The 14,346-nt window shown below is 37.7% G+C and overlaps 2 protein-coding genes across 3 annotated transcripts in view; one reads left to right on the forward strand and one right to left on the reverse strand.

Moving 5' to 3' along the window:
* EPCAM (epithelial cell adhesion molecule) overlaps positions 1 to 14,346 on the forward strand; it is a 293,898-nt gene that overhangs the window by 254,659 nt on the left and 24,893 nt on the right. The gene's annotated exons all lie outside the window — the stretch shown is intronic.
* The window catches only part of FBXO11 (F-box protein 11), a 70,429-nt gene that overhangs the window by 21,523 nt on the left and 34,560 nt on the right, over positions 1 to 14,346 (reverse strand). Inside the window, exons 4-9 of one of the 2 annotated variants that reach the window (XM_057400072.1) lie at positions 8,744 to 8,888; positions 7,319 to 7,448; positions 6,184 to 6,267; positions 5,969 to 6,101; positions 1,794 to 1,900; positions 1,584 to 1,695 (exon numbers count right to left, since the gene is read on the reverse strand). In XM_057400072.1, the coding sequence (XP_057256055.1) occupies positions 1,584 to 1,695; positions 1,794 to 1,900; positions 5,969 to 6,101; positions 6,184 to 6,267; positions 7,319 to 7,448; positions 8,744 to 8,888 (711 nt within the window). The remainder of the gene's footprint in view (positions 1 to 1,583; positions 1,696 to 1,793; positions 1,901 to 5,968; positions 6,102 to 6,183; positions 6,268 to 7,318; positions 7,449 to 8,743; positions 8,889 to 14,346) is intronic. The other variant, XM_057400071.1, reaches the window with a different exon arrangement.

The following is a 14,346-nucleotide window of genomic DNA, read 5'->3' on the forward strand; positions in this document are numbered from 1 at the left end:
GATAGTACAGCCTACACACAGCCTCCAAACTGGACCAGAAATTTTAATTTTGGAGAAGAAGAGCAATAATTCAATGCAGCAAACATTCAGAAATCCAGAGTACTTAAGAGACCAAAAATCCAAAATTCTCAGAAATAGTCTTCCATAATGAAGTGGGCATGAAAAAATTAATCAAAGCTTAATTTTGATAAACAATTTTCACAAAAACATCAGGACCTACTAGCTTGTCTATAAGCACATGTTTCAATATGAAGCCATGCAGCTCTTCAAACTCCTTTTATAATGAAGCTGAATGTGATCCAAGAAATGAGTTTAATTCTTCTCATTTGTTATCAGGGTCTCCAGTATTGATACATAGGAACCAATAGTATGCATTTCCTTGTATACTTCAATTTCCCAGTATTTAGAATTAAATAAAGAACTCAAAATACTGAGAGCAGCTAGCTGTCCTTTGTTCCTCTTTTTTTAGCACTTTTGCATATTAGCTGTTATGCCTCCAATAGAACAGATGGCAATTCGAAGCACAGAGCTGCCTTGACCGAAAGTGTAGTTGATAGCCTGAAACCTCCAAGAAAGAGCATATCTCCCTCTGCAAGGCACAGATGAGATGTCCTTCCACCATTCTTTTTACAGTTCCCTTCAGAATTCCCCCCTCCAAAGTTCATACCAGAGAAGTGTAGGGTTTGTTATCTCAGTGATGATCTCCTTTGTTGTCTTCCCTCTATGTTGAGCTATGTTAACCTTTACACACAGCCTGCTATGTTGATCCACTCCATTTCACTAGCTGAACTTGGGTATATAAAGTTCATATTGCCATTTCCATGCAAAGAGACAGTACTTTAATTCTCCCATACCTCCATTTCATCTGGTTGTGTTCAAATCCATTAAACTTGCCATGTTGTGCATGCAGTGACTGTCAATTGCCATGTCCTCCTGCCAAATGACTGAAATGCCACCCAGCCCCTTACTTCCACTGTCTCTAACCCTTTCTTTCCTGAATCTGGACTACCAATGTTTTCCTAATCAGGCGGTATAAATTCTTTATTATCTCAGATGGTGAAATGAGTCTAACTTTCCACACTGCATTTCTTCTGCCTGTATAGAAACTCGTATGTTGAGTATGTTGAATCATTCCACTCTTGACAGCAAAGTGAACTTAGCAGTTACAGCTCATGATTGTTTCATGCCATCAAACCGAATAGCGCATATTACAATGAACCTAATGTGAAAGTCCCATGTGTGCCCCCTTCAAATGCTCTCTCCTGGCAGCTACAACTGTATTTATGTCAGAACCAGGTAAGTTTATATGAACTGTCACTTTTCACATTTTAAACTAACTGCCCAGAGCCCGAACTCATAAAAAAAAAGACCAAGTATAAATTATCACAAAGGTCTTAGATGCAAAGCAGTCACTGTAATAACACCATTTCCACACAAAAACTGCTTGCAGACCTGTATTAAACACCTGCATCAAAAAATGAACTGTTGCAAGAATGATCACAATCGATTTGTGTGCTACTGCCCTGGTTAGTCTGGGAACTTGAAACACAGTGTTAATAACAAACAATAAAAAGCCCACTAACCCGTACAAGTACTTCGAATAATACAGTGATCTATAATTGGGCTGCAGTTCACGGTGATCTCTAAGCAGTGGTGTGCATTGTGGTGCTGAGCAGATTTGTCATCAGGGTTGAACTGAAAAAGGAAGACAACACAACAATGTACCATTTATTTAACTGCACAGGCATGAAAATGAGATGATTGAGAGCTCTGCTGAAGTTTGGGATTCTTACCCTGATTGTCATATATCCAACATAGGCATCTTCAGAACCCTCCATAAAAACGAAGGTGGAATCTCTAGTGTTTTCTATTATAACTTTATCTGCTACTTTTCCAGGCGCTGTAAAGACAACATTTATTAAGTCTCAGTTTATGCCACTGAAAAGAAATCCTTAAGAGTTACAGATTCTGTCCACAACAACAAAGGAAAAAAACAGTATTCCTGGCACATAAATAGTCTTCTTGTCAGAAAAACCTTAAAACAAAGTTTCGAAGACAATGAAGAAACTAGTCTAAGACAATCCTGCACCAATTTAGTATCTAGTACCAGGAGAAAAACCTCTTGTACAGAGCTAGTTTTGGCTACTCTTTATCACAAACTGAATTACCAATTTAAACATGGATACCAGCCTAGAGGCACTGTAATTCTGTTACTAAGTTCAATTTATTTTGGTACTCTACACCCTTTAATAAAAGCTAAATACATACATTCCAAAACTAATTTGAAGCAATTTAAAGAACTACTTAGGAATCTGCCCATGACCTACAACTGACCTCCCCATCCTCCTCAAATGTAAGATTCGGAGTTTTGAATTGATATCCTCATTCTTTAGAAGGAAAATCTTACAAAATTAGATTGAACTATACTTTTGAATGTACAGAAGGTTTCCAAGTGGTCTCTTTGCAAGTTCCCACGATCTGCAATTTGATTTCCTGTATTAATAGCAGGCTTTGCTCTATTCTTTATCTTTAATCCAAAGGAAGGAAACGTTGACATTGGTATGCAACAGCCAGAAGAGGGAGCACAAGGTAACGGTCTCACATCAGTAAAAATTCAACAATACTCATTCACAAGCAAGGTAGTTTGATTTAAAACTGCACATTAAATATGCAAGCCAGAAGAAGCCTTCCCCAATATGTGAAATGTAAAAATATTATAGCAGATAAATTACCTGATAGCAATTTTCAATCATTCCCAACTTGAGACTCACCAATGTAAATGTGACCAGCTATTTACCCTAAACTCTGTATTTTATTGAAAAGCCCACACACAGGATTTCTCACGAGCAGGTATCTTTCTGTTGTTTGTACTAGTGTCAACAGACAAGTGGTATGTCCCATTCTTTATCACTCGGGCAGAAAGGTGCCAGTCAGAATGAAGCAACATTTACATCATTATCCAGCTTGTTCTCAGTATCTAAAAGGCAGATCTCTGCTTTCATTACTGCAGTGCTGCAAATATTTTAAGGTAGTCTAGCTCTGCTTCATACCACTATTCACTTCGCACTAGAAATAATTCAACAGAAAACATGTAATAAGGAACTACCTAAAGAATTAAAAATTAACTGGGTGTTGCCTCAGAATTCTTCTATTCCTCAAAAAGAATAGAACAATTTCACTTTTCTGTGCATTAACAGAAAAATAAGTAGCTTCTGAAGAAAACAGTTGTGCCCCTCTTCAATCATATCAGGCAAAAAACACAGAGACCCTTCTAGATTTTGCAGGCTGTAACATCTACAGCGAAGAACAAAGCCCTAAACTAGACTAAAATGTAATTTTCTATTCAAAGATGCACAACAGACACTTAAAGTTCAGGCATATGAAAGTTCTCTGGCACTCAAAAGTAAGAAATACACCTAATTATGACAGTCTTGATTTTAGATTTTTCTACCTTTAAAACTACCATAATCCTTCTAATTGTTTTTAGTGTTTTTATTTCTTGCTTAGAACATCCTTTGATAATCCCTTTTTCACTTGCATGTTATTTAAGTCAAATGGAAAATAAAGGGGGGGAGAGAAATGAAATCTGTGTCCCCCAAAAATACAGGAAACACACATATTCAATATAGATTCTCAGATCAGGACACGTGTCAGTACAACTGCTGAAACTCAGTTATTAAGATGAGAGACTGTATCTAGAATGAGACAAGCACTCCATGTAAGGCTTGTATTCCTGTAGCAATCTGACACCCTACGTATTAAAGGAAAGAAATAAATAACCCCAAATTTCAATAGAACAACAAACCAAGAATACCAGGCATTATTCTGCAAGAACACTTTTACTAATATGAGAAAGCAGAAGCTTTTTGAAAGCTCGAGGTATGCAAAACTCCATTTCTAATAGTGTGCTTCTTCAGAGGTCAGCAGAAGAAACTATTAAAGACATTTGAGTAGAACTGCGGAGAGATTTGGTACTGCCTTAATCCCACCATTCTGAAAAGCATGCCAGAGTGAAGAGAGAAGAGGAAGTTCTCCAAGTCTTAGTGGTTCACTTTAATTTGTTTTCTTTTCCAGACAAATGAAAATTGACTCCCTCTACAATGTCACTCACCATTCAGTGGAGAAAGTCTGAGGAAGTGAAGAGTCAGCAGTGCCAGAAACAAATATAAATACATCTAGCATTTCTGGATTCCTCTTGGAGGTTTTGCTCCCCAAGACAGCTCTTCTGTTACAAAAATACACAATGCAGATCCCTTGCTTTTAAAGAATTGTAGTTAAAATAGCTGTTTTTCCTGAATAACTTAATTAATTCCAGTGGAAGAGAAAGCAGAGGGCCTTTCAAAACTTAAAAGGAGCCTGAGAACATGTAGGAGTTCAACCAGATATCAAACATGTCGTTTCAAGTTCCATGAAGTAATAGAGAAATTTTATATCCTAGGTCAGTGCTGATCCAGTTTCTTCTGGATTTTTAAGCACTTCAGGAATACAACTTGCCCTGTTTGTACTGGCATCTATAACTGTCATCTGAAAACAGATGCTGGGGTTATTTTGTTATTTGCCTAAGGCCACGTCTGCATTAGGAAGCACTGCAGCATGACAGGAGTGGCACTACAGAGTGAAGTAGTCCTGTGGGTCAGACCCACACCACATGTGTTGCAGGACAGGGAAGGTAGAAGAGACACTGACTTTGGACAAGTCCTAGCCTGGTCCTTCTCACTGAATGTACACCAACTACTAGAGAGCAATAAGAGTATTCCAGGAACATGTCTCACATTAGTCTCACCCAAAAGGAATCCAGTTTGTGCTCCAAAATGTCTCCACAGCACAAATCAAAGCACTGTAAGTAGGGAAGTTTAGGATATGAGCTTCAGAAATGTAGTCATGAACTGACAAACTAACACACTAACACAGCTGCACCTTGCAGATCTGCAGGGACAAGTTTTAAGGCTAACACTGGAACAATCTGACTGCATTGCTCAAAACTGTTCTTGCTGCCAAGGCTGTGAAACTCAGGCAAGTGCCAGAATAAGCTTGCTGAAGAACAAAGCAGCTGGTATTCAGAACAGATAGATACCTGAAAAGAGGGACTTGGAAGAAACAAAAACCAAGTAAAACCCAACAAAACCCTCACAAACAACACCCCCAAACCCCACAAAAAGCAACACACCATCTCAAATAAACCCCACATAAACAAAAAAACCCCAACCCAGACAGACAGTATCTCAGAAAAAGCAGGGAGCAAAATAACTTTCAGGTTACCACAGGAGCAAGAGGTCTGAGAACCCTTAAACTAGGTGTGTACCAGACATTAAGACAGTTGAAATTCTTACCATGCTATCATGCTACTGGGATTACCATGCTCAGAGTGGGGACAGGAAAAGCAGACAGCTCCACAAGCACCACATTTTTTATCCAGATGTATTAGCTTACACCAACTTCCTAAATCTTTCCTATTCCAAAAGTCTCACTTCCTTTTCCACAAAGGTTCTCCTTTGTGGAGGAGAACAGAGAAAAGAACTTCCTGTCTCAGAATCTTTCTGCTGGATGCTCTCATTTCCTTCCTCAAGATGAAATTAAGATGCTGAAGAAAATGGGACAGATACTAATTTCAGCTTGCTCCCACTGCTGGATTCTACTTGGGCGATAGGTTATATATAAACAAATTTCATAAGAGCCACCTGAAAATTTCAACTGCAGCCATGTAACTCAGTATACTTCCTGACAAATTCATTTTTTAATCCTAATGAAATAAAACGGTAAATAAGTTATTCCAAGAACTAACACACAGACAATGGTACTTCAATCTGAAGCATCACCTACCTTTTAGTTTGTGACACTTGTACAGAAAATACTTATTAAGCTGATGAAGAAAGATGAGCATTTATACTGGATATTTAATAAACCAGAATATCTTTGTAATTAAGGTTATAATTAACACAAGTCATACTTTGAGACAAAGATTAAATACCTGCACCGATCATGGTGATTGGAGATTCTATATATATCCATTCATCAGTATATATACCAGAGTGAACAAAGATAAGACCATCAAAATGAGCTTCTTGAACTCCACCAAGAGCATCTTCAATAGTATCATAATACTAGAAGAAAAAGGACAGGTTTACAGGGAAGTATCTATGCAAAGATAAAGAAATATTCTTAACAACTGCTTTAGAAACATACCAACATGTTTTCTCTTCCTTTGTATCTCGCAGGATTACTGTAGAAGTGTTCAGCAAAACCTGGCTTTACATGTGCTCCTTTGTACTGAAACAAGGAAAATAGTTTATAAGCTTGCAGACAGGTGGATCTGAGTCCACAAACAAGAGATCTACTAATTCCCTAATTCATAAGCCATTTGCTGGTATCAGTTTGTTCCAGGGACTAAGGATAGTATTCTGACCTCCCATATTAGGCGCTCAGTTTGAAATGGCAACATCACAAAAAGTCTGAGCCTAAGTGATTGACTAAGCCAAGAAGCTAACCTACTTACATAACCACAAGCCTCTGAGGTGACTAAAAAGCCTCTTGTACCTTATCTGCTCCACAGCAGATGTTCTTATTTCCATCTTTTGATTTTCTAGCAGCTTGCCACAAAAAACAAACTACAATTCTATGGCAAAGGAAAAAGAATCCTATACCTTCACTTTTGATGCAGTACAGAATGAAGAACCTTGCCCTCAACAAGCTTCAGAATTTTACTAACCAGTCACACATAGCATTGTATAATATACGCACCTGGATACATATTTCCCTTATTTATGTTTTTCAGATATTACACCAAGCCATCTTTACAATACCTTTGAGACTTTGGACTGGAGGTTCAATCACATGCCTTAAAGGTAACTTGTTCAGATCCAGCCACATCAGCTGTAAATCCCTATTTAAGCCTAAGTGATATTATCAATATACTGTTTGGTTTACTACGGAATGCATATGAATCTGACAACCAGCACGCACACTAGTTTAGTAATATATGACAGCAACAATATATTCAAAGTTTATTTGCAAACCACAGACCATGACAATCTCTTCCACAAAATTTCAGTAATGTAAAACATGAGGAAGACATAGAAGAGCTGGATGTTCAAGTGCTCCACTTTACCGTGATGTGTCTCCCCCTAAAGTGTGCCTCAAACCATGAAATAACTTCAGATATCCCCCTATTGCATAACACAAGAATCTCTCCCTACCACCTCAGTCCCATCAACTTAAAGACTAAACTTGAAATCATTACTGTTAATCAGCCATATTTCAAAAGCTGGGGTTCTTGTATAAACCATCTTTAAATTGGAATATAAATGAATGCTACTGTTACCAGTTGCTGAAAGCTTTCTTTCCAGGGATTTGGATGTTCATATTCTTCTGGATTAATCTGATAAAATTTTCCAGGTTCAGGATGCATCATGGGACGAGTGTACTCAAATACTTCCATATACAATCTTTTCCTGAGCAGAAGCGTCAAGCAGAAAAGAAAATTAGCATATTTCTGACTACTATTCTGCTTTAATATCTACATCAAATGTTAAAAACTGGGTTTTCTCAACAGTATTTGCCAGTTTGTGACAGTAAATTTGACCAAGATCACTACCAAATGCTTCCAAAACATTGTTTTTGCCTGTTAGACCAACTTCTGTGTACTTCTAAGAAAAATCCTGGCACGTATTTCATGATCCAAGCAGAAGAGTTCTCAATATGTAATTGCCATGGAGAAACTTAACTAGTTAGTTACACTGGAGAAATCATATTCTAATTGTACATTAATTTCAGCATTACTTTAAGACTTAGAAAAGCTAGTAGCATAAGAACAACAAAACTTGTATCACCACCTCTTCTCACCTTGCCAAAAAAAGCTGGAAAAAAAATAACGATGCATTCACAAACTTATGCCCTGTATTCCAAAAAGTTCATTAGTGGACACATTACAGTAGCTTAGAAAGAAGAAAATAGCACACAGCAACTGGACTCTTTCGATTAGTGCCAGAATACAAATAATAGCGGTGCCTGAGCCTGCTGATATTAAGACCAGACTTACAGGATGGCACTGAATCTCAGTAGTTGTAATTCATCTGACAAGACATCTCCAAAACTGTCTTTAGGACAGTAAGAGAGAAAAGAGAGAAGGGGGTGGGGAGGAAGGCATTTTTGCCATGTTATATTGAAATTTTATTCTTATTCTTAAAATCTTATTCTTTATAAAAATAAAAGGCTAAGAAACAGGTGTTAATTTTTCCCTTATTAAAAAAATATTAATTCAGATCCCATTTCTCCAAGCTCTCAATAACCCATGGGTAAGATGGATTCATATGGGGGAAGAACCAGTCTGAGTATCCAATTATTAAACCAAACCAAACAAGCAATCTAAGTAACACTAGGCAAAACTTGCATGTAACATTAAGAAATGTGTTGATTCTTCTGCAGCAACACAATACCCGCAGAAGCCTGAAGAAGGTTAAAGAGGGGGGAAGAAGGAAAGTGGCTACTGAAGGAATGCCTCACTGATTTTTACGACAGTCATTATTTAACTAGTATCTACACTACAAGAGAAATAAAAGTTTTACTGCTTCACACAGATAACCAGACATTCCTAAGTTACAAATAACACTGAAGCCAGACGTATTAAAATACAATTGGCTTTGTATCAGCTAATTGCAACCAACATATCAATTTTTCTATTGTACTGACATTTCATGCAGCACATCTAGTTTTTCCTCAAGATAATGAGCAATAGCATTTCACTTACCACAAAATGGGATCATTAGCCAGCTCACTGAAGCGTTTACACACACAAGCTGCTCTACAGAGATCCTGCTCTAGCAGGTAGGAGAAGATCTTTAGAACCACTTCATCTGGCAACTTCTCCTGAAGATACTGCTCTGCAGGTGCTGCTAATGAACAGTAATCGATGTAAGATCATTGACATATTTAACCAGCCCAAATTCTGACTAAACCAGATCATCAACATGCCATCTGAAAGATTCCCATTTAAAATACCAACAGCCTCAAAGCAGCTTTTTTTGATTTTTGAAGTGTATTTTCATCTAAAGCTAAGGCATAAAAGAGGCAAACAGTTGACTCTGGATTCAAGTAGAAATTACAGTCTTCCTCTTTCAAAAATGCTTAGTCCACCTTTTCTATTGAAGGAATCAATGTGCATACAATGGCAGACATTAAGAAGGCTACTGTGTATGTTCCAGATTTACTGGCTCCTCACTATTAGCTTTGTTGTGACAATAGCAACAACAATAATTAATCCCAACATCAACATCTCTGCAAATGCTTTCAAACACAAAAGAATTTACTCAGAAATAGTGACTATCTCAAAAAGCTACTAGTAAAATCTCCTTTTCTCCCTCAGTGCACATAAGGAAAGAGAACATCTTTTGGGATGCAGGAAACCAGTAGCCAGCAACAGTTCAAGTCTCCTTCTTCCACCTACTCCCATTTACGCCCTCTTTTAAAATGAAAAATCCAAGCCAGAAGCAGCATTAGCCTTGCCAGATGTATGTCCTGAGAGAGGTCTGAGGAAACTGTTCCTGTATTGTGTGGCAACGTGAGCGTGCTTTGTTAAACCCCTGCTCTTGGGCACATGCATGCTCTACATATGAGAGTTCATATAGGGAAACCCCATCTGCAGTTTGTGTTCTCCCAAGACCCTTGAACTCCCTTGGTGGTACATGTACAAAGATACATTGTACAAGCATCACCTTGGTGGTACATGTACAAGATACATTATACAAGCATCACCTGGGTGATTCACAAATACTGATTTCCCCTAAGATGTTAGGAGGGCATTTATCTAATGGACTGATGATGACTGCTCTCAACAGTAATACATCTTACAGTCATAAGCTATAGGTACAGCCCACTTCAACAAAAAGCTACACTGTACAAAAGGCATGAGGGTCACTATTCCACATGCCCACAGCTATGAGCTCCCGAAGTATCTTTTAAGATGGCAGCCCTGACCATGGCAGAGTAAAACAGATTCCTTTTTTCCTCATCCTTATCCACCTAAACTATTTTTTTTCTGGATCAGCTCCTTGTTGTAGCTCACTGCAAGCTACAGAAGTGTTAGCACAAGGAAGGATACAGGAATGAACGCCCAGAAACTGGCAAAGACAGCTCCCTTCAGGATCTAACAAGCCAGACTGAAGACAGGAAGTCAGCAAAATGAATAAAGAGCAAGTAGTCTGCAAAGGCCTCGTGCTCAAGAGACACCTGAGGAGCCCAAAGTCTGGGGACCATATACCAGGAGTCCACGAGGTGACCATGGCTGGGTATCACCAAAAAAGTATTATGCACATGATCAATGCTAGCTTTAAAAGGTCCTTTTCCACTGAAGATATAAAGGTTCTTCCCTGTGTCAAACAAGCAGCAGCAATTCATTCTACAGTCCTAATAACCCTTGAAATGTGTAACAGGATTAATTGGACATTCCTTCTGAATTCCTCTTTTTCCAGTAGCTTTCCAGGTCGATGTGGAGATACAGTCTTCTACTGTCTCACAAGCTGAAATGTGATACTGTGAATGCAAGGCAGTAAATCCTTAAAGCCTTCCACAACCTGTCTTCTCCTTTTAACGCACAAACCCCTGAGGCATACAATCTGATCTTCCCAAGACACTCAGTTACTTTCCGAAATGAACTGCAGAAATTTTTCTTCCTTTAAGTTTATATATGTTAGGACCTTGATTATTCTTTTATTGAAGGGGAAGTTCACTAGTGTAATGCCCCCCACAGCTCAGTGGGGTTCATGGTATCTAGGCCCCATCTCAAGAGAGAAATTGAAACCCAGATGCGTTTCCTTACAACAAAGAGTAGGGACTAACCTTGTAAGTGCCAAAAAACTTCTTCAATTATAATAAATAGAAAGATAAAGCCAGAATAAGGTCTCTCAAACCCAGCAATTTTTTGAATTGTATTTACTTGGAAGCCTAGGCTCTGCTTGCAAAAGGAAGACAACGATTTTAGAGGTGCTTGCTATCCTAACCCACCTTTATCCAAAATCCACAGAAATGAGGGACTGAAACTGCCCTTCTAATCAATTCAGAAGCAGTAGCTGATTTAAGATTCCTCCACTCAAACCACCGATACAGTGATTACTAGGTAGAATTCTCCAGTATCATTTGACAAAAAACTAATTTGCTTCTTAATGTGAAGTCCTGAATACCACCTGGGTCCAAGAGAGAATGTCACGCTTTTCTTTTATACATTCACACTTCACCTTTTGGGTGTCTTTCCATAATCTGTCGAAGCCAGTTTACGAAAATAAGCCAAAATGGTTTAAACATTTATCTGGCCATCAAATCAGAAGCTTTTATGTGCTGCTACTCCTGACGGTTTTATGGCCATTGACAAGGTGAAGGTTAAACACATATAAATGCATATTCTTACTTTTAAAAAATAATAATAAAATTGTCAGTTTCCCAAGTGCTGAAAATAGACAAGAATAAAAATAAAATCACCAATCTTTACCTTTGCCCTAACAGATGCTAACAGTTGAACTATTTATGATTTATGATAAAGTGCTAATATACTTGATAACTGAAAATCAGAACCACAACCGGTTATGTCATTCTTTTTCCACAGGATATGTGTGAAGTTAATTCAGTTTCAATCCTGACCATTTAACAGACAGAAATTCGTGACAGTAATACCAAGACAAAGTGCAGAAAAAGCTGCCTGAAAGCTAATTACCTTCTTTGTACAAAGACCAAGAATGCCATTCATGAAACCCAAACTGTAAGTTATATCTTGTAGTGGTAACTTTTATGTCCATTTTAATGGAGAAGATTGAGACAAACAGCTTTTGTTCCATAAGAAGGCATTTAGTAAAAATACTTTCTTATTAAGAAGTAGAAATATGTCAGAAAATACAGCATGCGGTATTCTTGGGAAAAATACTTGAATAAATCAATAGGAAAAGAAAAATATAAATTTGAAAGGCATTAAGTTCTATGACCTATGAGCAGTGCATGTATCTAATGCACAGAATAATCGATGAGTGATCCAGTAACTCAGGGTTCTCAGTATCCACTGAAACTCTGTAGTTCAGAGAAAAGAAAGAAATCATCTCTGAACTGAAGCCTGCCAAAGATGGTTAAGTCTGCAAGAACTGCCCAGTATAAAATGGTTATGCAAATATAGTGATCTTAAAGCAAGAGAGGAAGGAACCTACACAGTAATAAACAAAAAGGATGAGTACATCAAATGATTAAAACCCTGGATTAGAATGACAAGTGGCAGTGAAGACTGAAATATCCCAGTAAGCAGAAGCATATATTTACAGTTGAGATAATGTAAGGAAACTGTCAGAGTGTAGAGAATTGCAATCTTTCTGTAAATCAATAAATACTATATTAGCATATGAAACAAATATTTGGATCAATAAGATCTAAATGCTGTAAATGCTTTCTACAGATGTAACAAATGCTGACTTTGGAGGTTTACCAGTCAGCTGTGATGCAAGCAGCACAGCTCCATCATATCTATTTCTTGACTAAATTTTTGGTTTCTGTATTTTTTTGTATTCTAAAATTTCTCTTTCCTGTATTTCTATGTGTTGCTTTCCCATCAAGATTCTTGTATATTCACTGATCTTTCTGTCTCAGGACTGAAGAACTTGTTGCCCATCACAGGACAGAGCTGCAAATGGTAGGAAAAAAAACCACATCAGTATTTCAAAATTCTAATGTGTTCTTTGTGACAGTATCAGAGACTGATATCTCCCCCCCGCCCCTTACAATTTGAAATGGCAACTCTCAGCAGCAGTAATTCTGAAATCAGTACTAAAATAAGGAATAGTCTTCTGTTTTTCCAGCTACTGGCTCCAATCCAGTTGGAAACTAACTGACTCCATCTCTCCTTTCATTTCCACCCAAATTTTCCTTAACTCAGAGTCCATGTGAGAAGGAACGGTTCTCCACCAACACGATCCTGTGTTTCTAATCCCACGCTTTCATTTCATCCACAGTTCTGAAAAAAGCAGCTATATGTTCCAGATGACAATATACAATCTCCACTGGTGGCAATCCAGAAAGTCTCATGCTTACAACTCAGTCACAACAGCTATCATTATCTATGCTAACAAAAACTGTGTGTGTATGGGGAAATCTCACTGCAATCAATACCTGTACAAATTTAGAAGATTACTTCTGGAACTTAATTGGGAAAATAAAAAATAACCATCCTTCATACGGGGAAAGAGATTAATAGAAAATGGGTTAAGAAGGACACTCTTGTTAGACTGCAACTGGTTTGAATACAATCTTAAAAGTACAATAAAAATAAATCATTGATTACAATTCCTCTGGTACTTCCATGTTGGAGAAGCCCCCACAATCTTTCCCCACATGAACTCAAGAATGTAACAAAAGGAATGTGCAGTCAAAACATGGAGAATTCCTTTGGAAATCAATGTCTTTCATCCTGTAATTTGTACCACAGAAGTCAAATCACATACCTTCTCTAAAGCAAGAACATGAGTACAAGCATAAGGAAGAACACATCAAAAGTGAATGACCTTGAAAAAAACCCCTAAGAACTAGCAAGAGAAACTGAGTCTATGACAAGGCGAGTTTGCACAAGGCTTCAGGTATCAAATCAGGAAATGAAACTGTAAGTAGAATGGCACAGGTTGATGTTCAGCTAGTTCTGGTTGTTTCAAGGATATAAATCTGAGATGAAATGATTCTTGAACAGTTGCTGAAATTATAAGAGTTAATGGGGGGCTTGAAAGAGAAAATCTAAGCTATGGAGAAGGGGAGAAGCCAGAAAGAACAGACTTCAACAGAAGCAATCAAAATGGACCAAAGCCTTGTGCCAGCTGCTCAGTTTTAATTCACAAAGTTAAGGGAGACATGGACTGAAAACCAAAAAACCCTAAACAAACAAACAATCAAAACCTCCAACACAACAAACAAGAAAAGCAACAGAAACCACATCAATGGGAGTTTGAAAGAGCTGGTGTTGATTTTCCAGGGAAGAGTGACAGCAGATCTCCTGGAACTAAAGAGTGTGTCAGGAGACAAAAAGAAACGGAGACTGAAAAAATGATGCAGAAAAAAAAGAGAACAAGTAGGGTATGTATGTCTATGTATGTGTATGTGTGTGTATAAATATACATATGTGCATACACACACAATATAATTATATACGCATGTACTGCACATGTGCTTATTATACAATGTACATATATATTAGTATCTATCAGTAAGTATGTGTAATTTTTTTTACTTACAAGCACACATAAATTCTCTCCCTCTCTCCACAATTAGGTGCTCTAATGACACACTGAAACTACCTCTAAACAATATACTGGAACAATACATCAACATGAGAAACAG

Source organism: Pezoporus wallicus, unplaced genomic scaffold, assembly GCF_028554395.1.
Source record: "Pezoporus wallicus isolate ANWC-B61680 ecotype Strahan unplaced genomic scaffold, APGP_CSIRO_Pwel_v1 contig_7339, whole genome shotgun sequence".
In the NCBI taxonomy this organism is placed as follows: Eukaryota; Metazoa; Chordata; class Aves; order Psittaciformes; family Psittacidae; genus Pezoporus; species Pezoporus wallicus.